This window comes from Falco rusticolus, chromosome Z, assembly GCF_015220075.1.
Source record: "Falco rusticolus isolate bFalRus1 chromosome Z, bFalRus1.pri, whole genome shotgun sequence".
Taxonomy (NCBI): Eukaryota; Metazoa; Chordata; class Aves; order Falconiformes; family Falconidae; genus Falco; species Falco rusticolus.
The window spans coordinates 30361434-30389315 of record NC_051210.1 but is presented as its reverse complement, the minus strand read 5'-3'; the positions used below and the strand labels follow the sequence as shown (position 1 = coordinate 30389315).

Below are 27882 nucleotides of genomic sequence, written 5' to 3'. Positions count from 1 at the left end.
TTACAGCTAATTTCACACTGTCATTTTAAGGACATAAGATACCTTTTCACATGATCCTTGTGAGCAGAACTTGATGCACATCTGGCATATGTGGAGACCTTTGGTTTGTGCTACATAGCAGATGTGATGCACCCCTGCATCTATAAAATACTTTTCAAAGTTTAATATAGTGATAAAAGATTAATCTTTTCTTAAACCACCCTTTATTAGAAAACATAAGCATTTGTAAATATATAAAAATATGAAGTACCAAGTGCTTCTTGCTTCCCAGCACAGTAGGACTCAGAAATGGCAGGTAAATTTGGTGGTAATCTGTTCAGTGTATTAGGTCCAGGGCTGCAGAACAGACCAGCTAGTTTTGCAAAAGACAGCTAATCTCATTCCTCTGACAGGTCCAAACTGATCTTGTTTCACCTCAGTTTCAGACTTCCCTCCTACTCCTTTTGACAAACATCAGTGCCTACTGGTGAGAGCAAGGCTGGAGCTGTAGGAACTAGCAGGCTCCCTAGAAGGATGCATCTAGGTGTTTTACAAAGGGAGGGATTTCCAGTTGCTAATGGTGAAGAGAATTCAGGCACTGAGAGAACTCCTCTGTACAGTGGTCCTCAGGGAAAGTGCATCTTTTTCTTTGGGATCATCCTATAGCTGAACTGGACAAAGCCAGTCACAGGTCCAATTTCCATTATGTTCCCTTAATCAGCAAGTACTCAGATCCCCTTGCAAGATGCATGGTATGAAGCATCACCAAGCCCCATCTATCTCATTTTTTTACCACTGAAATGTTACAGGTTAGAAGATTGTCAGGTTGTACATATAAAGCAGGACACTGGAAAAGCAGTGCGATGCTGTGGAAGCACTGTAAAATGAAAAATCCAGTTGTACCCATTCCAATTGTTAGGGCAACTGAACCTCAAATGGAATCTTTTGTGCCACTACCCATCTTTTCTAACACTGAAGAACAGCGGTCAGTTGCAGAGAACTGCAAGGTTCTTGTTGATGTTGTTTCTTATTTGGTCTTCCCCAAAAAGCCCCCATCATCTCTAGAAACTTATGACAGGCCCCTGCATTCTCTATGTGGTCACCTTTGCCAGTTCTCCTGCCAGTTTCCACCACATCAGGCACTGCCGTATCATTCCACAAAAAGTGAGCTGCCTCCTCAGTGTTCCCCTATGGGAGTATGTCTAGGCCTGGGAAGGCCACTACTCACACCAGTGGGTTTGTTTTCCTTGTGGAAAACTTAAAACCACTGGAATTGCAGGAGAGGTGGAGAAACAACAGAAGCCCAAGTAAATCAAACTTATCCTGAATGTGTCAGCATCTGGCAGAGGACCAGAAGGGTGAGGAATGCTGTCACGTTTAACCTCTGCTGCTTACTGATACTTTCTTTTACAGGTGGCACTGCAGGTAGAGCTTTTCTTTTCCTGTCTGTAGGAGAGGACAAAGTGGCTCATTTTAAGAGACTTGTATTACAGATCACACACCTACACTCCCCTGCTGCAATGGAAGAATGCTGTAGCTCCTACTGCCCTTTAGCTATGAGGTACAATTAGCTCCAACCTTAGAGTTAAGGTTAACCTTATTTGTTATGCCGTACAAGAACTGCAGTCCTTAAACAGAAGTTATTCACTAGGTTTGTGATAAGCAAACCCCTCTTCCACCCCTCTGAAAGCTTCACCCCCAACCCAAGTACATGAAAATGAAAAAACAGCTGAAATATCATGCTTCTCTCCTCTGCAACATTTCTTTAGCTTGAATCAAGTCAGCTAAAAATCCCCATTACCTGCGTAGCTGGCAGCACAGCCTTTCTTACAGCCTGGACTCACAAATAAATACAAGATTGATGGAAGCAAAGCAAAGGTGCCCCAGTGACCCTGCTCTAGCCCTTGCTTGTTGTGCACAGGACCCAGATACCCAGTGTGCCAGCTGAGCATTTGCAGTCATGGTCCCTGCCCACAGGCCTGAGTCCTTCCCTTACTGGGCATCCCCTTTTTGGTCTGGTCAGGCTTCAGGAACATCTGCTGTTGCTGTATCTTCTGCCTTGACCAAATCACCACTGTTTGTCTCAGCGAGGAGACGCTTGTAGTTAGTGTTGAAGAAGATGACGTAGGAACAAGCCATAGCACTGCAGAGGCCAGCCAGCACCAGTACCGGAGCTGCAAGGAAGATACACTTTCAGACAGTGAATTCACAACCCCCAACAGGTGCAGAAGTCTAGAGGTCAGCTCCCCAGCAGCCACACAGCCTGGGTGATCTCCTCCCAAGGGCTACCCCTGAGGGCAGGGTGCAGCTCACAGTGGGGCCTGCCAGCTTGGTAACAGCCAAACCTTATCTCATGGAACCCTGGCATAGGAAGAGGATTTCAGTGAAATGTGGAAGGTTTCCAGGACCTTTGTCCTGCATGACCCCACAGGTTGCAGGTCCTACAGTGGTGCATACAGTGTGTCTGTGGAAGAGTGTATTTCTCTGTATGTGCACATGTTGTGAGTGTTGAGGGGTGGTGAAGAAAGTTACCAGAAAGATTGAATCAAAACACTTCAACTTCATAAGAGAATGGGTCAACACAGGTAGTGCTTCTTGTTATATCACCTGAGAGCAAAGTGTAGGAAAGGTTCACTAAGGATAAACTTTAATCAAACACAAATTTGGTGGAAAGAATCTTTTCTGAAGGAAAAAAAGAAGTAAATCTAAAAGGCTGTGCAACAAGGCCTGGAAGTAGTTACATTCCTGCTCCAGCAGTGTCTCACACACCTCCATGCCTTTCTCCACAGATGTTCCTGCATGTATCAGACCACAAAATTAGTAGGAATAGGTGCCTAATCATAAGATTCAGCTCTGATCTGATGAGATGGAGAGTTGCGGGCTTTCAGACATGAAGCAGTCAAATTGCTTTTTGGGGGCAGTTATTGGGAAGCCTTGTTCCCTGACAGCTAGTGGAGCTTGTTCTGGGTAGTTTCTGCTCAGCCAAGCAGGATTTGTTTAAAAGGTGTTTGCCAGCCTTTGTGTTACGGTGTGTCCCCAGGACTTGGTGTCAGTACTACGTAACTACGAACTAGCTGAGAGATCAAGCCCAGGGTTTAGCCTGTACTGAAAACACATTTGTGCTGCTCATCTCAGTTGCTCTCCTCTCCTGACCAGCTAGGAAAGGAAGGGAAATGTGGAATAAGTCAAAACAAAGCTGTACTGGCATGTTATAAACCCAGGCAACTGTGTGTGCAGAAGCAAGGGAAGTAGCTTTCAGTCAATGCATTTGTAGTCTTGGGCCCCCCATGCTGCAAAGCAGCGCAGGCTGTGCTATGTGGTAGTGTCTTTCCCCCAGAACAGCTGCTTTCCAGCTTGATGAAGCTCAGGTCTCTGCAGGGTGGCCATAACAGGAATTTTAAACCAGAGCCAGCAGCAGCATTCATGGCACCTTAGACATTTTCCCATTTCAACCCTGCAGGCCTGGTTTAGCAGGAGCAGCAAGGAGTGCACCATCAGGTTGGGAAGGGTAGCTAAGAGACTTTCTGCAACAGGGTCTTACAGGCCCCCTCGCAGTGAGACCTGAAGGAGAGGGGGGGCTACATGGGGTATAACGAGTGTCCAGCATCATTTCCTAAGGACATACTTACTCATCCAGTCCCGGGCTCCATCCTGGTCAAGGGCGCAGGTAGAGGATGGATCATCAGCAACTCGGACAGTAAGGGCTTGTAGCAGAATCATTAAAATCACACCTTCAATTTGGCTGTGGGGAGAAGTCAACATGGTGCCTGCCTGATTCACCAGTGCTGCAGACAAGTCCAGCTTCCCCAGTGGGAAGAAAGTGAGACTGCTTTCTGGAGCAGGCTTCTTCTAGAGAGAAAGCTACTGCTGGCTTCCTCTGGCCCAGGTGCTTAGTTAACTGGCCCTGGCTCACCGGGTGTCCAGATCAGCCTTTCAGCACACCCCCAGCCACGGGGCCAGTGTGGCAGGACCACTATATACTCCCTCTGGGGGCAGGCAGATGTTGAACTACGACCGTCAAGGAGCTGAGACCTAACCACTGGGCAGAGACTTGGAAATGCCTCTCACAGCACGAATGAGGATGGGAAAAATTCAGGCTATGACTTCAGCCTCCTTATCATTCATAGCTGGCTCACAGCAGCCACAAAGTCCACAACCAGGGAGAGACAATAGCCTTTTTGCCCCTCCTTGACTGATCTTTCTTGCTGCCGCAGCTCCAGCTGACACACACACGGCACCAGGCCACGTATATCACCATTTAAGGTTTCAACAAGTCATTCCTGCTGCAGCCCAGTGCCAGCCCTAGGCATGTAAACTGATCATGGGAAGGACTGTTACTGCCCCATTTGTTGTGACCAGCTGCCCTGTGAGTGATAAGCCCCATCTCTCTCAGCACTAAGACCTGACAAGTCCCTGTACTGCCATGGGAATGCGTGCCTGTCTCAGGCATACAGCCCTCGTCTGCTTCCAAGATAGGTGATGCCGGGCATGGTTAAATCCCGCTTTGTCCCAAGCAAGACCTACATCTTCCTTCTTGCTTTTTTTTACACCAGTTCCAAAATTTGTGGCCAGTGTATGTGTGTGCACGCACACATGTGCATGTCTGCGTGTGAACCCAAGTTCAGCTGCCAATTGGATTTAACCTGTCTGCTTACCTTGCAACAAAAATCAGACCTGTAGATGTGCCCTCTCCCACAGGGTAGGAGCACTCCACAGCCAGCTCCATGGCAATGGGGTAGATGGCAAAACCAAAGAAACCAAAGAGCGAGCTGGTGATGGCCAGTGTGACAGCCTGATGTCTGAACTGAGAAGCCTGCAGGCAGAAAAGCAACATTGAAGTCTCAGTGTCAGCACTACTGTACAGGAAGTCTCTGAACCCATAACCTTCAGGAAATCCCAAGGGCTCACCAGTACCTTCCCTACCTGTTCCTGAAATCTTTCTTTTACCTCCAACCCTCTAGAGTCAACAAATGGCTACAGGATGGAGCTTTATCTGTTGAATTTAAGTAAGGGGAAAGAGGATCAGCAGAATTACCTGAAAAGCATTGGTGTGGTCTTATTACTGTGAGTTGACTGGTCAATAACTTACCAGGCATGTGCTCAGCATATCTCCAGGACCAAGTGAAACACACAACGTCCTCCAAGTGCAAGCTAACATTTCAGAAGTGGTGTTTGCATTGGGTTACGTATGGGAATTCACTGGGTTGCTGCAGCTCATTGATAAGGAGAACTATTCCCTGGAAGTGTTCAAGGCCATGTTGGATGGAGATGTGAGCAACCTGGTCTAGTAGAAGCTGTCCCTGCCCATGGCAGAGGGGGTGGAACTAGATGATCTTTAAGGTCCCTTCCAACCCAAACCATTCTATGATTCTATGATTAGTCACTGCAGCTCAGCAATAAGGAAAACTATTCCTCATCATGTCAGACTCATGTTTGTAACACTGGGCTTTTACCACAGAAAAAAACCAACCATAAAACAAACAAAAAACCACCTGAAACATTCAGAAGCCCTGGAGATTAGTTTAGTGCCTAGAACAGCCTTGTCCCTAACTCTGGAAGAAAGAGCATGGCCTTGTCCAGCCAAAGCTAGTAAATTCAAAGTCATATATCCTGCAGCCACAGTGCTAGTATCTCTTTCATTAACCATGCTAATGGTTATATAATATATATCATATTATGTTATGTTATATCATATCATATATTATATCATATCCTATTATATGATATTATATTACATTATATATAGTAATAAAATCCCACAGAGGAACACAAGGTATTTGTCCTGGCATGGCTGCAGCAGGCCTGGCCCAGCGGAACTGGTAAAGACAAGGAAAACTCTGTGTGTCTAGAATTCAAATTCAAAGTGTCAAGGCATCAAGCAGATTTGCATGGGTGTTTTTTGTTTTACTACACTGAACTAGTAGTTCATCTGTTTGGGATGAAGGGGACAGAGGGAAGGCGAGGAGGGAGCCTTTTACTCCTGACACAGCCATTTGCCTACTCATGCTTTACCAGAGCCCAGGCATGCTGATTTGTATTCAGAGCATCCCCCCAGCAAATGCCAGAGTTCCAATGGGGGAAATGCAAAATCTGCTTTAGGCATGTTGTCCTACACCAAGCAAGGCATTGCATTTGCCTAGTGGAGCTAACATCACTGGGATCTTGGACCAGAGGAAGTTGTGATCATGCTGTATTGAAAGTCTGGATTTTTCAACACATAGGAGAAATGCACAGCAGAAGCCTATTGGGAAAGCAGAGACTTGCACCTGTCTGGGTCCTCTGCAATGCTAGGAGTCCTGTGCCTCACGCTCAGGTTCCTACTACATGATGACTCCCATTGGCAATGACTAGTTCGAGTGCAGTACTTGCAGGCCAGCCCAATGCGTGTAAAGTTTCCAGGTTCTGCATTCCTCTCCTGGGTGGATTTAAGTGTCCCTCTTTTCTGCCTCTCTCTTGTCTTGTCCTCCTCAAGGAAATACTGCAGAACTAGGCATGTAGCTGGGTCCTTTCTGGTCATCTTGAACTTGGCTGCCACCACTGTTAAAGGCAGATGTTGGGAAAACTATGGCATTCTTGTTCATTTTTATAAGATGAATAATTAGCAATTCCATTTCTTTTTTAAAAGAATTGTCTCAGGGCCAGTAAACAAACACGGTGATCCAATGTAAGGAAGAAAATTTATGCCAATTTATTTATATCCTGAAGCATCTGTTTCAGGCTCCACAGTGACTGTGAAATCCTCAGTAAAGGGTTTTTCTTTAAAATATTCCTAGCCCAGAAAGATAATCCCAAAGTATAACACGTGGCTTAATAAATATTATGACATAAAATGACCTTGGTTTGAATTGATTTATCCGAAGGCAACAGAACTAAGCTCACAGGTATGGTGCAACACAAAAGAGAACTCACCACTGCAAACACGATACTGGCAAGTGCACTGAGACAGAAACAAATCTTGGTGGACTCTATGAAATTCCTTGTCCGGTCGACATACAGGCCTAGCAGGAAAGCACCCAACAAACCACACACTGTGAACAGTGCTCCATTCAGGCCTGCAAATTCCTGGAGAGCAGAAGAACAAGTGACTGAGCAACTAGAGCAGTTAGGAAAGAGGTTTTAATATCACTGACCCATTTGCCTGCTGCTAGTGGGTCACTTACTGAGGCAGGAAAAGCTTCCCTGCCTGTTGCAATAACTGAGGCCTCTCCAGGGCTCTAAGCAGCAAATAACAAGGCCCAGGTGCTGCTATAAGTATGTAGGGATAGCAGGGTCACCGCACTCCCAAGGTCTCAATAGATGACACGTCTCTGCAGACCTGGCAAGGGAGGCTGGGAACAGGGTAGCAGCAGTTCCCTGGCATTAAATGCTCCAGCCCCAGCATGAGACTGTTCTTTGCTCCTCCAGGGCCAACCACTGGTGGTAACAGCTTCAACTGCCTTGGAGTCTGCTCCTGTCTGTTATTGTGCTCCTGGCCCTTTTCCTACTGGGGATGAGGGACCTGCACTGGCGGAATGCCTTCCACCAGGCTAGCAGCCCTAAAGCTTGTTAGATGAGACATGGCAACACCTGGCTGTAGCAAGGAGGTCTAATTAGAGAAGCAGTGAGCCTCTAATTAGAGAGGCAGTGAGTAGTTAGGACAGGGTACATGCTCTGTTGCCTGCAGTGACTATCTTTGCTTGTCCCACTTCTTCAGTTCTGTAAGAATTCCAATGCAGACACCAATCCTGAAAGCAGGGAGGCTTCTGGGAGCCTCAGGGGCAGACTGGAAGGAAAGGGTACCTGAAATAGCTAAAGGGCCAGGGCAGGCCAGTCACACAGAGACAGAAACATTATTATGCACAGAAAGCAAAGCTTAAAAGGTTTTCAACTAAAAGCCAATGTAGTGTGTCAATGTGACCTCGCTATGGAGCACTGAACAGCCAGGTATCAGACCTGGGAGTTGAGGGGGAGCGGGCAGAGACCAGGCATGTAGATGTGCATACTTAACATTTCGAGATGTGTTTTAAGAGGACCTCCATGGGGATACAAGCAGCAGGACTGAAGTGCTGCCTGCCCAAAGGGAAACACAGGAACTGGGGCAGCCCCTTGCTATTGCAGGGACAGAGCAGGAGGAACCAGCTGTGCACACACTGTGCTCAACTGTAAAAGCAGCACCTGGCCAGCATCATGGGAAGGACAGGAGAAGAGCTGTCACAGTACCTGTGACTGCCTCTGCTGCTCTGGCTTTGGTCAGACTGTGGAAAGAGGAAAAGGTGCTTGCATCAGCCTGCCTTCAGCTTCACTCTAGGGCCTGCCTGGGCCCCATCCCACTATGGGAAGTGTCAGAAGGCTGCATAAACATAGACTTAGAAAAAACACAATACTTCTTCCTCCTAAAAAGTGTTTGAGGAGTAAAGGTTTTTCATTTGCAAATGGGAACCTAGCTATGGGCAGTAATGAAAATGCAGATCATCCATTATACCTGAGAGATTGACTGCGCTCTGGATTAATGTACTGCTTAATCTGTATTAGTTAATGTGAGCAAATAAGATATGAGACAGTACAGCATATTGAACTATCTTCATTTTGCTCTGAGTCCCTTATCAGGAAAAATAATTTTGATTGTATCACAGATGATGTGGACAATGGGGAAGAAAGGAAGAAGACTCACATTTGAATACCCCTTTTCACAAAGGATCTGTTCTAGCAGAGCTGAAAAGCAGGTGAACATCCCAATTCCTCCTCCAAAGCACACTGCGAGGATGATGTATGGCTTGTTTTTCAGGAGCTAGAGAAAGAAGTTAACATACAATTTAAGTGGAGGGGGTGAAAAAGGCCTGGTTGTGACAGTAGTCTTAGGGTCAGTGGCTCTGTCTGCCCTGTTGGAAGTGCTGACAAGGCAACCCTCTGATCATTAGAGAAGTTTGACTCTCCCCTGTCAGTTCAGCCAGAGGACAAGTTAAAATGGAGACCATATAGGGATGAAGGATCTCAACAGGGCCAAAATTCTTCCTTCACTTTGCCATGTGCTGTCCCACCAGTTACCACACCTGCTCAGAAAGCTCAGGTTGTGTGGTCCTCTTGGATGAGCCCAGGTGTGCCTGTCTGAGACAGGTGAACTGCAACCAGCCCACAGCTGAAAAGCCAGGTAGCATCTCTTGCAGCTTTGCTGTGAGCATCCTCCACTCCCTGAGGAAGGAGATACCGGTCTCCTTCAGGGAGCTTTCCATGGTGGGTTTGGTGGAGTCGGGTGTTCAGAGCCTGCTTTGTCAGCAGATTCCCCAGCATATCACTGCCTGGCAGGGCTGCATCCCTCACTCCAGCATTGGTGTCTCTCTGTGCTACGGCACTTACCATTTTGAGCCCCGTGAGGAATGGCTGGGAGGTGGAGTTAGTGGCACTAGCTGAAGGAGGCGTTGGAGGAACCTTCTCGTGAATCCCCACAGTTGCTAGAGTACAAGCTGTTACTGCTGGGACTGCATAAACACCCAGCTACACAACACAAAGCAAAGACATGTTACCAGTCTTTCCAGCTCCACCACCTCCACATAAATAAATCAGCTGGACCCCAACCAGGCCAGCTAGCTGATTAAAATAGTTTTCATTTACCATCAATGGGATGTGCTTTCCTTCAGGAACTAGTGCAGGTGACAGCACGTTTGCTATAAGAATACCCAAGGGATTGGCTGGAAGGAAATAAACAGAGACACAGTTTTTTCATGCAAGCAGTCAGAATCATGCCTATACCCCTACTGCCAGTCAGCAACAGAACTGCAGCGTGCAGCAGAGCAATGAGTAAGGACAGGACGAGGAATGCATAGGGAGAAACCAGGAGGGGAACATGAGAAGCTGTGTAGTCTTACTGTGGCCACATCTGTTCCCTCAGCCCCACGAAGTCCATTCTATAAACCTTTTTCCCTACAAACCCTAACTCCTGTAAACTGCTTTTCATCTATGAATTACAGTGTTCTCACCCTCACAAAGCTGCCTGAGTAAATGCTGAGCTGAAGGGATAAAATGAAGATGGATGAATCCATGTCATCTGTCCTGATGTTATATAGCAGCAGTAACAAAGAGGTAGTCCCTTCTTTACTCCACCTATGCCATTAGGCATGTATACATACGCACAAGATCCCCCCGAGCCTTCTTGAGGGTGAGCAGTCCCAGCTCTCTCGGTCTTGGTTAGCATGAAAGATGATCCATTCCCTTAATCTTCTTACACTGGACTTACACTAATATGTCCACGTCCTTCTTGTACTAACAGGCCTAGAACTGGACACAGCTCTGCAGATGTGGGCAGACAACCTCCCTCAAGCTGCTGGCCATGATCTTCCTGATGGTCACCAGGATGCCACTGGTCTTCTGGGACCAGCGCTGTTTAACATTTTCTTGGTGATACGGACACTGGGATTGAGTGCACCTTCAGCAAGTTTGCCAGTGACACCAAGCTGTGCAGTGCAGTTAACGTGCTGGAGGAAGGGATGCCATCCAGAGGGACTCTGACAGGCTTGAGAGGTGGGCCCATGCAAACCTCATGAAGTTCAACAAGGCCAAGTGCAAGGCCCTGCACCTGGGTCGGGGTAATGTCAAGCACAAAAACAGGCTGGGAGAAGAACGGATTGAGAGCAGCCCTGAGAAGAAGGACTTGGGGGTGCTGGTGGACAGGAAGTTCAACATGGCCCAGCAATGTGCACTTGCAGCCCAGAAAGCCAACCGTATCCTGGGCTGCATCAAAAGAAGAGTGACCAGCAGGTGGAAGGAAGTGATTCTCCCCCTCTACTCCTTGTGAGACCCCACCTGCATTCAGCTCTAAGGCCCCCATAAAAAGGACTTGGACCTGTTGGAGTGAGTTCAGAGGAGGGCCACAAAGATGGTCAGAGGGCTGGCGCACCCCTCCTATGAAGAAAGGCTGAGAGTGTTGGGTTTGTTCAGCCTGGGGAAGAGAAGGTTCTGGGGAGACCTTACAGCAGCCTTCCAGTACCTCAAGAAAGTCTACAAGAAAGCTGGAGGGGGACTTTTCACAAGGGCATGTAGTGATAGAACAAGGGGTAATTGTTTTAAGCTGAAAGAGGACAGATTTACATTAGATATTAGGAAGAATTCGTTTGCTGTGAGGGTGGTGAGACCTGTAACAGGTTGCTCTGAGAACTTGTGGATGCCCCATCCCTAGAAGTGTTCGAGGCCAGGCTGGATGTGGCTTTGAGCAACATGGTCTAGTGGAAGGTGTCCCTACCCACGGCACAGGGGTTGGAACTAGCTGATCTTTAAGATCCCTTCCAACCCACACCATTCTATGAATCTATGATTCTTTGCCAAAAAGGCATGAAAAGCAGGAAAGCCCTATGACAGCTCTCTAAAATGACACTAGGTCGTTCCTGACACCTTTCAAGCCAATGTATTTCCTCAGTAAAGCCCAAGCTGGCAAACAAGTTGATCTCTGCTACCACTACCAACTACAAAAAGCACATGGCAGAAGAGAATCTTGGACACTTGTCTGTACTGGAGTAGGGGGTTGCATTGTTATGGGGCTGGAGCTGAGCAGCATGTAAAGGAGCACTCCTGGGGCTCTGCTTGGGAACGTCCACAGCTGTGGGAGATAATTTTTTAACTTTAAGGCAATTTTCTGCAAACGTTCAAACAAGTGAAGTTGCTTTTCTACTAATGTACAGGGATGGGGTTAGGAAAGGCAAAGTCAGCCTGGGATTAAGTCTGATAAGAGATGTGACAGGCAACTTCTTGTTGCTTCTACAGTTACATTAGCAGCAAAAGCAAGGTTAGGGAAAATATGGGCCTGCTGCTGTATGGGGCAGGACACTTGGTGACAAAGGACATGGAAAAGGCCAAGGTATTCAATGCTGCCTTCTCCTCAATCTTTACTGGTAAGACCAGCCTTTGGCTCTGAGACCAGAGGTAAGTCTAGAGCAAGGAAGATTTACTCCCATGGAGGAGGACTTAGGTTAGGGAACATTCAATATACCACACATACTCAGGTCTGTGGGACTGATGGGATGCACCAGTGAGTGCTGAGGCAGCGCGCTGTTTTCATCGCAAGGCCATTCTCTGTTTTCTTTAAAAGGCTGTGGCAATTCCAAGAGGCTCCTGAGGTCTGGAAGAGAGTAAAGGTCACTCCCATCTTCAAGAAGGGCAAAGAGAATCCAGGGAACTCCAGGCCTTCCAGTCTCACTTTGATCCCTGTGAAGGCCATGGAACAACCAATCCTGGACATTATTTCCAGGCACATGAAGGTCAACAAAGTGAACAGGAGTAGTGACCAAAGGAGAAATGCTTAACCAACTTAATACCTTTGCACAGTGAGATGACTGTCTGGGGAGGGGAGAGCAGTGGATGTTTTTTGTCTCAACTTTACTAAGGCTGTTGACACTGTCTCCTGTAACTTCCTCGCAGACAAGCTGATGAAGTGCTGGCTAGGTAAGTGGGCAGTGAGGTGAGATAAATTGACTGAACAGCTGGGCCCCGAGGATTAGCCGCAGCAGCATGAAATCAAGCCGGAGGCCAGTCACTAGTGGTGCACCCCAGGGGTTGATACTGAGGCTAGTACAGCTTAACCTTAACGGAAAACATGGGCAGTAGGGCAGAGTGCACCCACAGCCAGTTTACGGATGATGTGACACTGGGAGGAGTGCCTGACAAAAGATATGTCTATGCCGCCGTTCAGAGGAACCTCAACAGCCTAGAGCAGGGGTCCTCAATCCAGCCCCCAGTATTTACAGAAACCCTCCCCCCCCCCCCCCCCCCCGGGGTTGGGAGGGGGAAACCAAGCAGCCGCAGATGGCTGCCTGCCACTGCATCCGCGCCGGCCCCCTGGTTAAAAAGTGTGAGGACCCCTGGGCTAGAGAAATGGGCAGAGGGGAACCCTGTGAAGTTCAGCAAGAGGAAATGTAAAGTCCTGCACCTGGGGAGGAATAACCCCATCCACCAGTACAGACTGGGGCTGACCAACTGGAAAGCAGCTCTGCAGAGAAGTACCTGGTGTGGGAAGTAAGTGTCCTGGTGGACACCAACCTGACCACGAGCCAGCAACATAACCTCATGATGAAGGCGGCCAACAGCATCCTGGGCTGTATTAGGTGAGGCATTGTCAGTGGGACATGATCCTTCCCCTCTACTTGGCACTATTGAGGCCCCATCTGGAGTACTGTGTTCAGTTCTGGGCTCCCCAGTATGAGATACACATGGATGTACTGGTCCAGCAAAGGGCTAAGAAGATGATTAAAAGGGACTGGAGCTTCTATCACATGAGGACAGACTAAGAGAGCTGGGACTGATCAGCCTGGAGAAGCTGTGAAAGTAATTTTGCACAGAACATCATGTCCTGGTGGATTGCAAGTTGACCATTAGCCAGAAATGCACCCTTGCAGAAAGGTGCTCAACAGTACCCTGGGTTGCGTTAGGGAGAGCATTGCCAGCAGGTGGAAGGCAGTGATCCTTCCCTTCTCCTCAGCCCTGGTGAGAAATATCTGGATTGCCAAGTCCAGTGCTGCGTTCCTCAATACAAGACACACAGTAATGGCGCAAGTCCAGACAAGGCCTGAAGACGTGATTAAAGGACCAGATCATCTCTCATACATAAAGAGGCTGGGATTGTTCAGGCTGGAGAAAAGAACCTTGATCAGTGCAGGATAAGAGGCAGTGGGCACAAACTGTAGCACAGGTTTTACTTTGACAGTGGTTGAACACTGGAACAAGTTCCTGAGTTGCAACGTCTCCATCCTTGGAGACAGTCAAAACCTGACTAGACATGACACTGGGCAACCTGCTCTAGCCCAGCCCTGCTTGAGCAGGGCGTTGGATAAGAATCTGAAGAGGTACCTTCTGCTGAGGCATAATTAATACTGTTATAGCACACAACTGTAGCATTTCTGCTCTGTACTTGGGAAAGGACTAGCTTATTCACACTGGTGAAATGTTACCTGCTTCTAAGTACATGGACACAATTATACATCATTTCCAAGAAGATGGATTAAAACTTCTCTGTTGGGGTCAAATGCATCTGGGTGTTGTAGGGGACTGCCTGAAAATGAGTCAGGTGTTTCCATGAACAATCAGCATGCAAAACCAGTTCCAGAAGGTATGGATGAGGGGTGGAAATGTGCATATTGAGATAAAAAGACTAAGTGAGACTATCTGCGTAATTACAGGGTTTCAGCCTCTTCCTGGAAAGAGAAATTATATGAGCCTAGACTGTGAATGGAAAGATCAGTGGAGTTAATCAACTGTACATTATGGTCCAGGGGTCCTGGTGGATTGGCTTGCAGTACTCTGCAACGGGGCTGTGTTTTGTGAACAGCAATGCTGCTGCACCAAAACTCCACAGGTGCAGAAACTTACATGCTGACAGACCACAGTAAATGAAGAATCCCATGGATGAAGCAGAGTTCAGTGCACTCAGAAAAGTCTTTCTTCTCCTGAGACAGGAGAATTTCTCATGGTCTTCACAGGGGATCAGCTTTTTGCCCTGCAATGCTTCTTTGTGAGCAAGTCTCTACAGGTGATGGGGAGAACTGAGAGTAAGTACTCAAGAGCACAGCTGAGTCACAGTGATTTCAGCTGCTCAGCAGGATCCGGGGTGCAGTGTCCATTTTTGCCACACAAGGACAGGGAAGCCCACCCAGAGGCACTACCAGGAGCTGTGGGGATACTGACAGGAGGCTGTAGTGCCAGTTTCTGTGTGCAGTACTAATACCAGTAGTACTGGAATTCTGAGTGCTGCTCTGGCATTAAGAGATGAAATGGGTATTGATAAATTGAAGCAAGCTGAGAGAAAAAGCTCTTGTGAGCAACAGGCAGACATGGAGACATGTGGGAAGAAGCGAAGTATGCCTGTAAAGTGACTGGGTTGGAGACATTCAGTCTTTCTAGACAAAGCACGAAAGAGGTGACTCTGTCCATAACTACCTGACAAACTGGTGGAACAAGACTAAATAGCTTGGGGATAAGGTGCATCAAGATGAGAAGCAACATGTAGACATTTACCAGTGAGGTAATTAATCACTGGAGTAAATGACTGGGCCTGTGGCAGATGCTCCTTCTAGGCAATATTTAAACTTTCTTGAAACGAAATCCTGATTTTGTACAGCAGACAGTAATGGGTGTATAACCAGACATTATTAATGGAAGTCCCTCCACACAGCAATATGCAGGTGTTGCAGCAGATAATCACAGCCCATTCAGTCCTCACACTGATATCTCAACATGCCACAGACTGAACAGCTTCAGGTCTTGGGTTTCCACTGTTTCTTGCTTTTCAGTTTTATTTTTTCCCATAGTTAGATCCATTTGATTCTGAAAGGATGGAGGACACTGTGTGAAATAAATGCTCTTTGGCAGCTCTGGCTGCTCTCTCAAAAAGACCAAGCTTTCTACAGGCTGGAGACCTTCAGGGCAGTGAAGGACTGAGTGCCCAGTGGTCCCTGGTAGTAATTGTATTGCACCACACGGCAACAGAGCTCCTCCTCTAGCAGAGAAGGTGAAGGTCTATCTCAGCCCTGGGAAACAAAGTCAGCCATCAGGTCTACCCTATTCTAGGGAAGGCAGTGCAAAAAGAATTTATTTGTTCTGACACCATAAATCCACTCCTGCTAAACAACAGTGCCTGTGCTCTGGGTTTGGACCTGCACTGAGAAAGCTGTATAGGGGTGCTCCTACACAGCCCTTTTCCCCACGCTTACCCTTTCCTCACAACTCCAAGGCAGCGGGGCACGGAAGGCGGCTATTAGCTGTTTTGAGGGAAGGGCAGGTGGGGCTCCCTCACACATGTAGATACTGTGAGATTTCCCAGCTGCAGCCAGTGAGCCAGCCCAGTTTCTGGGGCACCTCTAAGTCCTTGGAGAAGTGAGGAAGAGATTTCTTCAGGCTGCTGGGAAAAATGTTACATGGAGGAAAGAAACAGATCTGTCAAGTGCAGTATCCTGTCTCCAGCAAGGCCCAAAGGAGCCAAGACAGGAATGAAATTAGAACAAGCATATTTGGTGCCTCCGCTCCAGTTTCCCTGCTTCCAGGCATTTTGTGAGGCAGATGTGGTTTCTGTGTGGGTAGTGCTGCTGCATTTAGCATACTCAACATGTTTGTGCGGCCGGCTGAGTATATTTTATCTGTGCATGCATACATGCCAATTGGGAATACGTGCTCAGCCTTGCTACTGGATGAACTGGTGGACACAATTGCTACAGCAGCCTCAGCTCTATCCAGTTAACAGAATTTGGCAACTGTGAGCACTGGCATTGGATGCCATTTGGGCACCTTCCTAACAAGCTGTAAAATTAAGGCAGCTACACACTTCAGACACAGTAACACTGAGGGCTGTCCCCAGCCTCTATATTTAGGCAAAGATGATCACCTTTTCATAGCAGAGAGGAAGACTGGCAGCCTGGGTGGCTTACTTTGAACTTTGCACCTGGATGTGGCTAAGGCCATTTTCTTGCTCCTCACCATAGTAATGCCTGCCTGCCTTTCAGGGCCTTGAAGGCACTGCTTTATTGCACATGGCTATGAGACTCAAGCCAAGCTGTACTTGCAGGGCCAAATGGATGTAGTACACAGGGTTTCCTCTGCCTGCTGCCTCTGAAAGGCAAACAAATACTAGCAAGTTCTGGGAAGCAGCAATATTTCTTTGCAGCTATCACTTACACATTGATGCGATCATATTTGCTGTCGCTCTCTGGTGGTCTGGGAACCATAGTGCTGCCAGTTTTGTTGGTGAAAAGATGATAAGGGGCTGTGCCAGTGCACAGAGGCATTGCCCAATAAACAGGTACCAGTAACTCTGGGGACCCAAGCTGAAGAACTTCAGGACGCTGAACATCCGGATGATGCTACCCACCATGTTCAGCCATGCACTCAGGATCACCTGCAGAAACAGAAACAGCCAGGGGTTGTGTGCTGAAGCCTGAAGGGCAGAACTTAATACAACAGAGTTGCATGAGCAGTTTCAGATGCACTACAGGAGACACTGGTGTTAGTAATCATTGCACAGAAAGTTGCCTGCGGACGGGCCCCACCCCTTTGGGCCACTACAAGATGCTCCTGGATGATCCAACAGTGAGTTACCTGTCTCCTTAGGGAGCAAGGTGGCTGCCCTGGCCCCACATAACGACTACACCACAGTGTAGCTCATGCAAGACAGCAGACTGTCGTGAAATTGATGAGAAATCAGAAGTTCAGTAAGTACACTCTGTCTGCAAGTTTGCGCCATCCACCCATATTTTGCTGTGACAATCCAAAGATCATGGCAATAAATCATCCAGGATATGCATCCTGCCAATGCTCTTCTATACTACTAGCATGCTAGCATTCCAGTGCCAAATTACACAACACTCTTACTTCTGATAAGACTGTGTAGAGGTCCCAAGCTGGCTTAGCATAGACCAGGCTCTGAGCTGAGCAGGGGTCCCTTGCTTGCACCCTGCCCTGCTGCTCCTTAAACTGGCCCTGCAAACAAAACAGCTGTGCTAACACTTTGCCACGGCAAATCCTACTCAATTACAGCAAGCTTGTCACAGAGTCAGCTCACAGCATCTGTTCCGGTCAGTTGGCTAAGACAACAAAAATTAAAGCAGGAAAAGCCAAATAAGGATGCAACATTATTCTGACTTTTCCCCACTGATCCTCACCTCAGAGGTGATGTTACAGCTATTACTGAACTAGGACAGAGCTTGCTCATCCTCTGCAGCGTTTGGCAAGTCTCCCATTCATAGTATGCATGTTAGTGCTTTGTGCAGCTACTGCTATCTCCAGGTGAAACATCCTCAGGGAAACAGAACAGTTCAACTCACAGCACATCTGAGCCCCATGCTGTCAAGAACCCATGTTGCTACCAGACCAAATGGGATTGAGATGAGGAGGTACACTACTGAGAGCCAGTTGACCATCTCCAGGGAAATGTGGAAGTAGGCAGCTGTCTTATCAGCCACAGGAGCAAATGTCAGCCACAGCTGTAGAGTAGAGAACAAAGATTGGTAAGTATGCACATCACCACAACAGAAATTCAGCATCCTCTCAAACTGTCTGAGTTATGAATGGACTTGCTATCTTAGTCTGTCCTTGAAATTAGGATGTTAAGGCTGGTAATAAAAATTCAAACCCCCAGTGTCTGCAGTTACTCATGCTGGGACCATTTCACCACTGATATCATCTTTATCTTGGCCCTGAGCACCCCATCCGTTTCACTACGTCATGCCTGGTCCCCTAGCCCTCCTGCTGCTGGAAGCTGGCAGAAGCAGAGGTCAGTAATTTTTTCTGTCCCCAAGCTGAATATGTTGGCCCCTGATGCACGTACTTACCTGATGTAAACCACAGGCAATCCTTCTATGTTAGTGTAAACAAAACAGAGGCTGCCATCTCCTCTCTGCCCCTAAGAACCTCTTAAACTCAGCCTGGTATTTATGTTTGCATTGGTAACCCCTGAATGCAGCCTTATAAAAACATCTTTGCTATGTGTCAGCCAAGACAGACAGTATTCCATGCTGTCCTGCACACAGTCGATGGTTAGGAAAGGGCCTAGAACTTTGCATTATTCAATACATCATAACACATAACAGGGACATATATGAGGTACTTCAGTCTTTTCCTTCCAATGCCGTATCTGAAAATATTTCCCTAAACCTTGCTTTAGGTACTGGTTTCGTAAGGTTGCTGTCTGCTTCTGGTTTCTTCTGGGAACAACAAGGCCTGCTTTGATCTCAAATCAGCTCCTGAGATCATGCCCACAAGGATGAAATTAGGGTACTAACCCAAATTTTAGGATGTTTCTGTGGATTCTTTGCAAAGACACCCTCTCTGGTGCTTTTCAAAAAGACTGACCTAGCCTGAGAACAGGTTTCAATAATGTGGATGTACGCTACTCCACCGTTAGAAAGTGATCTTGCAGCTGGTGAATACTCAAGATGACAAAGTTTGCAGAAATGTGAACACAAACTTCCACTATAGCTTCCTAGAAAAGAACTCCAGTCACTGTCTCCTTCCAGGTACCCCTCTCTGCCATCACAGTCTTCCTCTCCACAACCTGCATCCTGCAGACAGTGTCAGCTGCAGCGTTAATGTGTAACTAAAAAAGGACTAGGATAACCTAACAGAAGAAGGTGTGTCCCTACATTCTGCTACTTGTTATTTCCAGCATTCCTATTTACTTCTTACAGGCTAGAGACCATACAAACTACCACATTAAATGCAAGCAGAAGGGGAGATGGACTTTTCTTATGTTACTGCGTGAGAATAGCCACATGCAAATCATTGTTTAGCCAAGCTTTTCTCCTAGCAGGGATGCAATGCATAAATGGCAGTAACAGAGAAGTTTTGAATGTATTATCACTGTCCTAGCAAGGATTCCTAGCATCAGCCCTTTCCTCTACTCTGAAAGGAGCTGACATGCCAAATGTCCTGCATTCAACACAAAGCTCATAGCACCATGCTGAGCTCAGATACACCCATGTGGGATCAGTCAAAGGTCTGGAAGGGGGTGGATTTGTTTACTCAGCATCTACAATCAGGTAGACAAAGATGCTGAATGCTGAAGGAAATTGTACTCCTGTTACGCAACAAGGAGGCTATTCCAGGTCATTGGGAGACTTGCAGCAGTCTTCTAATAAAATGAGTTCTTTAAAAATTCCTTGAAATAATACATTATAGTAACGTTACTGTCTTGTCTCAGGAAGAAATTTCACCCACCTTTGTTTTTCTGGAACTGAACTTCATCAGACTGGCATGGGAATTTAAATTAGTTTAATGCTAATGTAATTGTTTAAAAATAAATAAATAGAACATCACCAAGGCATGAGCATTAATTTGATTACGGGATGCTAAACTGCTGCTAAACAAAACCCAGCTATGTATTTCCAGCAACAGCAATTCTCTGTTCCTCACTGCCTTCCAGATGGGGGTGGTGGTGATGAAACACTGTATCAGGACACAGTGTAATTAAAGAGATGATATATTTTGTAAGCCAGCTTCAGGCACATTTTCACCTCTTCTGTTCCTCCACACAAGATGCTCACCTAGGCATGACATCATTAGGAGAATGATGCCACAAGACAGAGCACAGCATTTTGTGTTCAGTGGCTGCATACATCAAGGCAAGCTGTGATCAAGCACTCTAGCGTGTTTCCATCAGATCTTGCTTAAAACCAAGCATTGTGGCTACCCTGTATTTCTATTCTGAGCAAGAGGTCCAGTTCCAGCATATGTGTGTGAGAGCACAGAAGGTGGGAAGTTGCAGCCTGTACAAGCCTGAGTTTGTTCTTCATAATAGCAAGCGGGTTTCTTTATAGGTCTGGAGAGAAAAAGTATGTTTCAGCCTCCATTCAGGCAGGGGTTGTTTACCATGTGTCACTCTAACAGAGAAATTAAGAGCTGGGCAATGGAGCTGTGGTCAAAGTGGCTTCCAAATGCCCCTGCAACAACGGGGTGGCACTGTGGGGTTTTGCCAACATAGGGAAATTGCCATGCTAAGCAAATGAGTATGCCACCTTCTGCTTTTGGTTGCCCCAGCTACAATGACTTCATCCGTAGTAGACAGCAAGCTCTTCTGTTGGGATCTAGAGCCCTTATCCCATTTATTGTTTCTGAAACTCTTCACTGCCAAGGCTGATACTCACACAGGGACTGCCCCTCAGGCAGAAAAGGGTGAGGATGATGCAGTTCTTTCCTGGTGGTGTCTCAGACCTGTAACCTCTGAAGATTTAGAACAGAGACTGAGACAGGTTCCTCCCTCCTCTACTCTCCCAGGGCCTTAACTCAGCCTTGGCACACCAAAAACAGCGTCAAAGCTCCCTACTGTAGATCATCGTGACAGATACAGGAGAAGAGATAATGCGTAGGGTTATAGGATGCCAGCCACCAAAAGCTGTTTGCTCCTGGGACAGATAAAGGAAGGAGACAGACAGGCACCTCTGCCCCTGCAGGGTTGTTTACACACTTGTTCAGTCCTTGCACAAGCCTCACTTTATGAAAATATGCTCTTGTGGTCTGATCAAACTGCATTCAGCTCCATTGCCTGCATAGCCACACAGACTTAGAGCCTCAGTGTGAGATGCACAAGGCATCAAGGGGAGTCTGTGTTACATGCTGCACTGCTATGTCCATGTCCACATTTGCTCCTCTGAAGGCAGCTCAATGGATGCCACAACAGCGAAACTGGGAAAGTCCAGCCCCTTGCCAATGTCTCTTCCTGACTTGCAATGGTGACAAGCAATTTCCATTCACCCATGTGACTTCTGCTCCTTCTGAGCCCTGACAGAGCTATAATTAACCAAAACCTTTTAGAAAGCTTTGACAAAATCCCCAGCTTGGCACCCCGCAGATCAGGAATGCCTTGTCTCTGAGGCTCCAAATGCACCCAGCTCAGAGCCCCATACCCTGACTGCTCAACAACTACCTTGCACAGTCCCCACAGCAGAACACAGCTGTGCTGCTTCACAAGTTGGAGTGGATGACTTTGGAAGTCAGCAGGAGTCCGCTCTCTGGCCCATGGCATAGTTAGGTCAAGTCATTTATACAGAAGTCCACAGAGAGCCATCCAAGCACATGGACTCTTGTCTTTGAACACCAACCAACCACAATGGCTTCGTGAGCCCAAACCCCGACACTTTGCAAAATTCACTTCCCAGAGTTACCTCACAGATTTTGCAATATTTGTTCTCAAAGGACAGCTCCTGCTGTAGTATAATCCAATATCATTGGCCACAGTCGCTTATGTTGTAGACCATAATATTTGATTCTTCAGCATTTGGGATGAACTTTTCCCTCCCTTCAGATATGCATCAATCAGGACGTTGAAATAGATGCTGTAATAATAGACACCATTTCTTTTCCAGATGCAGGAATTGTAGTTCCCACAGTCCTCACCTGAGCTCTGTGCTTTTTGAATTCAGAGACAGCAAAAGCTCCAGTGCATGCTGTCTGGGCAGGAATTCGTACCTCATGACACACTCTTCACTACAAAATCTTGTGCTTTACACAGTGGGCGCAGCTGATGAAGAGGACAGAAGGTCCCCTGAAAACCTGTAAGCCTTTTCTGGCTTGCACTGGAGTACAGCTGCATCTCCCACTGCTCTGAGCACATGGCTGGCTTATTGGGTAGCCATGCCCCATCACTAGAAGAAAAGAACAGAAATGTTTCCTCCCAGAGTCTATTTATATCCTCAGTTGCAGGAGAGCCCCCTCCATACATCCTTTCACAATGGAACATGTGGGTCCACCAGGGAAAGCAAATGCCCTGAAACTCAAAACATATGACTGGTACTGACGTTGGAGGGGTACTGGCTCCACTTCCAGCTCTCCCTCCCTTTGCTTGATTTATCTTTCTTCTAGCTGACATTTCCTCTTCTGCACCTCCCAGAGACTGCCTGTTCCCTTCCCCATTAATTGCAGATCTGCTTGGGCAGTCCTGTAACCAAAGCAGGTTACAGCTGTTCTCATCCTGCCCCCATTTCTAAGCTTCTTTCTTGCGCTTTCTGATTCTCTTGTATCCCTTAACTGATTCTCAGATCTGGATCCACCCCCTTTTCCTCCCAGAATCGGCCCTAACCCTCTAGTTTTCCTCCTGCTCTATTCCCCTTCTGCCTCCATCTTCTCCAGGTTCAGTTCCTCTGCAATATTGCCTTTACTGTTTTCACTCCTGTGCAGACTCTCCAAGACCTATTTCACCTGTAGGACTTGGTTTCCCTCCACCCATTCCCAGGGAATCCAGCACTTGCCCTCTCTCCCATTTCCACGGGAGGTTACTGGGGGGCTGTGAGCCACCTATTCTCTGCCTGCAATGGCAGCAAGGTGGTGGCTGAAGGACTCTACACTTTGGTAAGCAATAAGTGTGAGCTGCAGAAGGCAGCATAAACAAACACAGCCCCAGGATTTTCAGAGCTCAAAGAGCAGTAATGATAAGTCAATGCGTCGCACATATAATCAGATGCAGCCCTGCCAGAAGTGGTACCAAAATTTTTCTTCATGAAGGCAAGCTGTTAACCAATGTTAACCTCCTCACCAACAAATCAAGATTCTAAAAGCGAAAAGCAAAATCATTTCCAGAATGGCAAGTGCAGGCAATCAGGCAGGGTAGAAATTAAGCCGTTTTGCCATGTCAGCGGTGGCATCAGCTAGCAAAGGCTGCTATATGGAGTGCTCTTCGTGCCTGGCATATTATGTGACTATGCACAGTGTAGCAATGTCCCTGTAATACCTCTTATGTACAGCTTAAAAAGGAGGAGACAAGGGGGATGACATACGTGAAATGGGACCTTCCACTTTGTAACAGGCATAGCCACAGCTCACCGCTCCCCAGGCAGGCACTGTCTGCAGCAGTTCTGCTGGTCCCAGCACGCTTTCTCCCTGACACTGCTCTGAAGGTGAGGTAGGATGTCTTTCTGAGAAACATGGGCTGCCTCCTCCTCCCCTGGGACTGGGCTATGAAGCCCTTATACCAGGCTCCTCATCTTCAGCGTCAAAAGGGCCACAGCCTGGGAGCAAACAGCCTCTGGCCTCAGCTGAAAGCACCTGTGCTGACACAGCAGCCAAGGAAGTAAGGACAGAGGCACGATCTTCAAAATGGTCCAGCCAGGCAGCAGCAACTCTGTGTGCATGTGTATCTACAGGGGCACTGATGGATGGGTGTGGGCAAGGCGTGTGCACCCACTGCCCTGGCACACGCCAGTCTCCACTTGTGCAGCTCTCCTTCCTCTCCCAAGTACACTAAGTGGTGGTGGAAGTCCTCCAGGCTGGTGAGTCAGAAACCACCCAGCCAAGTGTGAGCCATGTCCAACCTTCGGCTCCCCTCCTCCTCCCCAGCTTGCTCATGCTGACAGGCAGAGAACAGGGCAGAAAACACTCTCAGTTTCATTCTTCTGTCCCCAGTGCTAAGGCAAGAAAAAGTTCCTTCTGTGAAACACAAAGTTCCCACCTGTTCAGCTTCACAGGAAGGACGCGAGGAGGAAGGAGGTGTTTCCCTCAACTCTTTGTGTTACAGCAGCTGTCAGCACACCATGAATACACTTAAACCTTAAGTCTTCAGATCAAAAAAACGCACACACTCAAAATACACCATCAGTTTGACAAAACAAATCTGTGGAGCAACCTTAGGGATAGTTATGCCACTGCTTACCAGGAGTGCTGCAAAAGACAACTGGAGATGACCAGCTCAGCTCAGCTGTGGTCAGAACAGCCTCTCTTCCCAGGACTTCAGGCAGCAACTGAATTATACTGATGCCTGCTTATGGACTTCTTAGAATGACGCAAAGGTTTTTCACACTATATTGTCAGCTAGGAAATTCCAGAATAGCCATGTTTAGGAAATGAGACCCAATCTTTTTGCGCAGCAGGGAGAGGCAGAGGCTTTTGAACTCAGGTCAGTAAAAGAGAATCAAGTATGGGCTATTTATCCTTGGTGTAAAAAGCTTCCCTTATATCGTATTCCCTTATATATATTCACTGTGTTCTGGTTAAAGAAGGATTTCAAACAATAATGTGGAGTAGGAGGAAGCTGGGAGGAGTGCCCTTTTCATGGTCTGGCCTGGCCTTGCTCAATCGCAATCCTAAAACAGACTGAACTAAGAAACACACTTTTCTTAGCCTGCCCTTGCTGCATGATCAAGTGTGTTTTCCTGCAGTTAAGTTGCTTCTACCTTGTCTTCCTGACATGGACAGTCTCTCCCTCTCAGGATTATCTCCCCTCTGCCACTTCTAGTGACACTGAAGGCCACCAATAAAACCTGCACATGTGCATAGGTAAGAGAGGGGAATACAAGGCAGCATCCTGGAAGCTTGGTCCAGCACTTGAGGTGGTCTGTTCTTTCTAAGTCAGACAATTCAAAATCGTCTGTCCTCACCATATGCATTTTGCAGATAGCCTGATGCAGGAATACATAGAACACAGTGCTGCATGCAACATCTGTACAGGAACGGAGGACACACCTTAACTTGCAAAGCAATTTTCAGACCACAGAACTGGTAAATTAATCTTTCCATCTGGAACTCTTAAAACAGCAACCAAGCTCTTTGATTGCATGGGCTTTCAACCACTCCCTCCATTTTAGTGTGATTTTCATCAGGAACATTTGGGAGAAACATTAGCATCAATAAATGTTTGACTAGAACTTCTGTATCAGCATACTTGCCATTCGAGACCTTTGCAGTGGCTTAGAAACAGTGTTTCTACTCTGGGATATTTATTAAGCACCCAGTTTTGAAGTTCTGGGTTAACATTCATGCTGTGGAAAAATGCTACTATGGACAGACAAGAAGTTGGCAAGATGCCAAGGAGACAGACAACAGCAGAATCATTCAGGGCTACAAAGTTTTCAGCCACATGACTCAGGTCACAGTTGAATTGCAAATGCATTGAAAGGGGCTTTTTAAGTAACCGTCCATTTTCACAGTTAAGGGGCCAGCAAAGTCAAAGTCTGACAAGGCATCCTGGAAAGGTTTTCTGCAGCTTCCCTCACCCCCGCTGTCACTGCCCACTTCTAGCAGAGTGGTTTTTTTCTTGCTACATAATGTTACTGTGCTGTGCCAATTCAACTGCAAGTGAGCAGTGTGGCTTCACATCACTTTTCTGCAGGACACTTTTTTACACCCTTGAAAGACAAACCGATTTTCCCTAGGGAAGGCACATTCATTTTGTGTCATCCATATACAACCACATTCTCACTATGTTTTTTTCATTTTTCTGCTCCAGCACTCTTGCATAATGCAATAGCATCATGCAATACCTACTCTTCCTTTGCTGCATTTAAATGTTTGCAGGTGACAGCACCTGATCTTGGCTGCCAGACAGCCTGCATTTGCAGCATGGTAATCCTCAAGTGCATGAATAATTCTACACCAGTCTGATAATTATCAACTATGTCCTCAATGACTCGGTGAGCAAGGATTTGGGCTTCTATCCCATATAATAGGACTTGGTAAGGGGAAACTTTATGGTTTATCTTGATAATTACTGAACTTAATTTTAATCTGCTCAACAGGTGTGCTGTGATCTGACATCTCTTTTCTTCAGGTCTTTCAAAATAAAGTACCTGTAGGCAATAAGAAGTTCATGTACCAGTACATTTAGTGCAGAATCACTCCTATACTGTGTTGTATGTGCAACAACAGACCCTAAATGGAAACCTACTTGCTCCTGTTTCTGACCAGGCAGATACGCTGCCGTAGGCCTGCAATAAGGCAGAGCTAACTCCTGCGCCTCTGCCCCGAGGGTTTCAGCGTAGTTCTACTGCTCTTCGGTTCGAAACATGTGACACTCACGGGCGCCGAATACTTTCTGTTCCTCCCCAAGGCCTAGGAGCGTACTAGGCAGCAGCTTTAGCTGTTCTCTCGGACTCGGCAGCAGCTTTAGCTGTGCTCCTGGACATGTTTTGCTTCATCCCAGCCTGGCTTTGCCGCTCGGTACTTCCAGACCACAGGCACCCTGCCATCCCATCCTGCCCTTCCCCATCAGCGCCCTTCCCGACTCCGGGTCCCGCCGGTCAGCAAGGCAGGTGTGCAGCCCGAAGTCACAACCAAAGGAACAAAGTTGGAAAGGAAAAGCCGCTTATTCAGTCCCCAAGGCACGGCCAGGCCGAGGCTTCTCTGCACTGTGGGGTGCAGCCGAGTGCCGGTGCCCCGGGGTGGATGCGGGACGGGGCGCGGGGGCAGAGCCCGGCAGACGCCTGGCGGGAGGTGGTGTGACCCTGGCGAGCCCTGCACCCCTCCTACCCCGGCAGCTGCAGTCCGGGTTGCCCCCCGGAGCTCGGCGCAGGCAGGAGGAAGGGCCGGCCGCCCTACGCCCGGCGCCCCCTCCCGCGCTCACGGCTGCTGGGGGACCCCGCGGCGCCGCCGGCCTCCCCCTGCCCCCCCCGGCCTGGGGCCGCCCTCCCCCCGCCGGAGGAACGTCCCCGCTGCCGTCCGCGTCCGGCCCCCCGGCCCCCCCCGGCGGCGGGGTCTGCGCCAGCGGCGCGGCGGGAGCGGCTCCCCGCGGCGGGGCAGCCGGGCCGGCGGGCCGGGGCGGGCCGCACTCACCATGGCGTTGGAGCAGTTCAGCAGGCACACGGCGGCCAGCAGGAGCCAGCGCCGCCGGTAGGTCTTGAACGGGGACTGCCCCCCCGGGCCGCGCTCCCCCAGCAGGCTCGCCGCCTCGGAACCCTCCATCACGGCACGGCACGGCACGGCACAGCTCGGTACTGCCCTGCCCGGCCCCGCCCCGCCGCGCTCCCGGCCTGCCGAGGGCGGCCCCGGCCGAAGCGCAGCCTGCCGCCCGGCGCGGCACGGCACGGCACGGCACGGCACGGCACGGCACGGCACGGCGCGGCGCGGCACGGCACGGCACGGCGCGGCACGGCACGGCACGGCCCGCAGCGTGGGCCAGCGGTGCGGAGGCGCCCTGCGGAGCGGCGCCGAAGCCGAGCGACAGCCGCTCGCCGCGGGTGCTGGGCCCAGCCCGGAGCGGGCTGCCGGTGCCCGCGGGGCCGGGTTTGCCCTGTCGCGTTTGGCAGAGGGGAAGGCCCGGTGCTCCGGCACGGGGCTGCCGAGGTGGTGGGAAGGCGGGCCGCCAGGGCGGTCGGCGACAAAACCCTTTTTCCTCGTCTGTCGTTAAAAGAACTTCAGCAGCATCGCTGCTACCCGCCGACAGCCCCGCGTTCGTTATCCTCAGTGGCGCTTCCGCGGCCGGGGGTGCTGGTGGCAGCAGGAGGGGGAAGCCCTGTCCGAGGGTGATGGCTTACTGGAGTAGAAAAAGGACCGGAGGAGAATGAAGGGAGGTTGTTAAGACCCACAGAGGTTTATCAGCCATGGGATGTACAGTTTGGTTATGGTTTTATATGACTGATGATGCTGCAGACGGCAGTAGCTTCTTCCCCCAATGCAGAGGGACCCACACTAGCTCTGATCTTCTGAAAAACTCACCAAGAGAAAAAGCCGAGAGTGCAAAGCAAAAGCCTCCTCCAC

General features: G+C 48.5%; 1 protein-coding gene across 2 annotated transcripts; it reads right to left on the bottom strand.

Moving 5' to 3' along the window:
* Positions 1-1714: 1714 nt before the first annotated feature.
* SLC49A3 (solute carrier family 49 member 3) lies at positions 1715-27121 on the bottom strand. Of its 2 annotated transcripts, XM_037374305.1 has the most exons (10): positions 26959-27121; positions 17751-17909; positions 16606-16825; positions 9568-9644; positions 9313-9450; positions 8630-8746; positions 6889-7041; positions 4635-4792; positions 3609-3721; positions 1715-2153 (listed from the first exon to the last, which is right to left on the bottom strand). In XM_037374305.1, the coding sequence occupies exons 1-10, from the start codon at positions 27085-27087 to the stop codon at positions 1999-2001; spliced, it is 1419 nt and encodes a 472-aa protein (XP_037230202.1). In that variant the 5' UTR covers positions 27088-27121; the 3' UTR covers positions 1715-1998. The 2 variants fall into 2 exon arrangements, with proteins under 2 accessions (XP_037230202.1, XP_037230203.1); XM_037374306.1 differs by lacking the exon at positions 6889-7041.
* Positions 27122-27882: the final 761 nt, after the last annotated feature.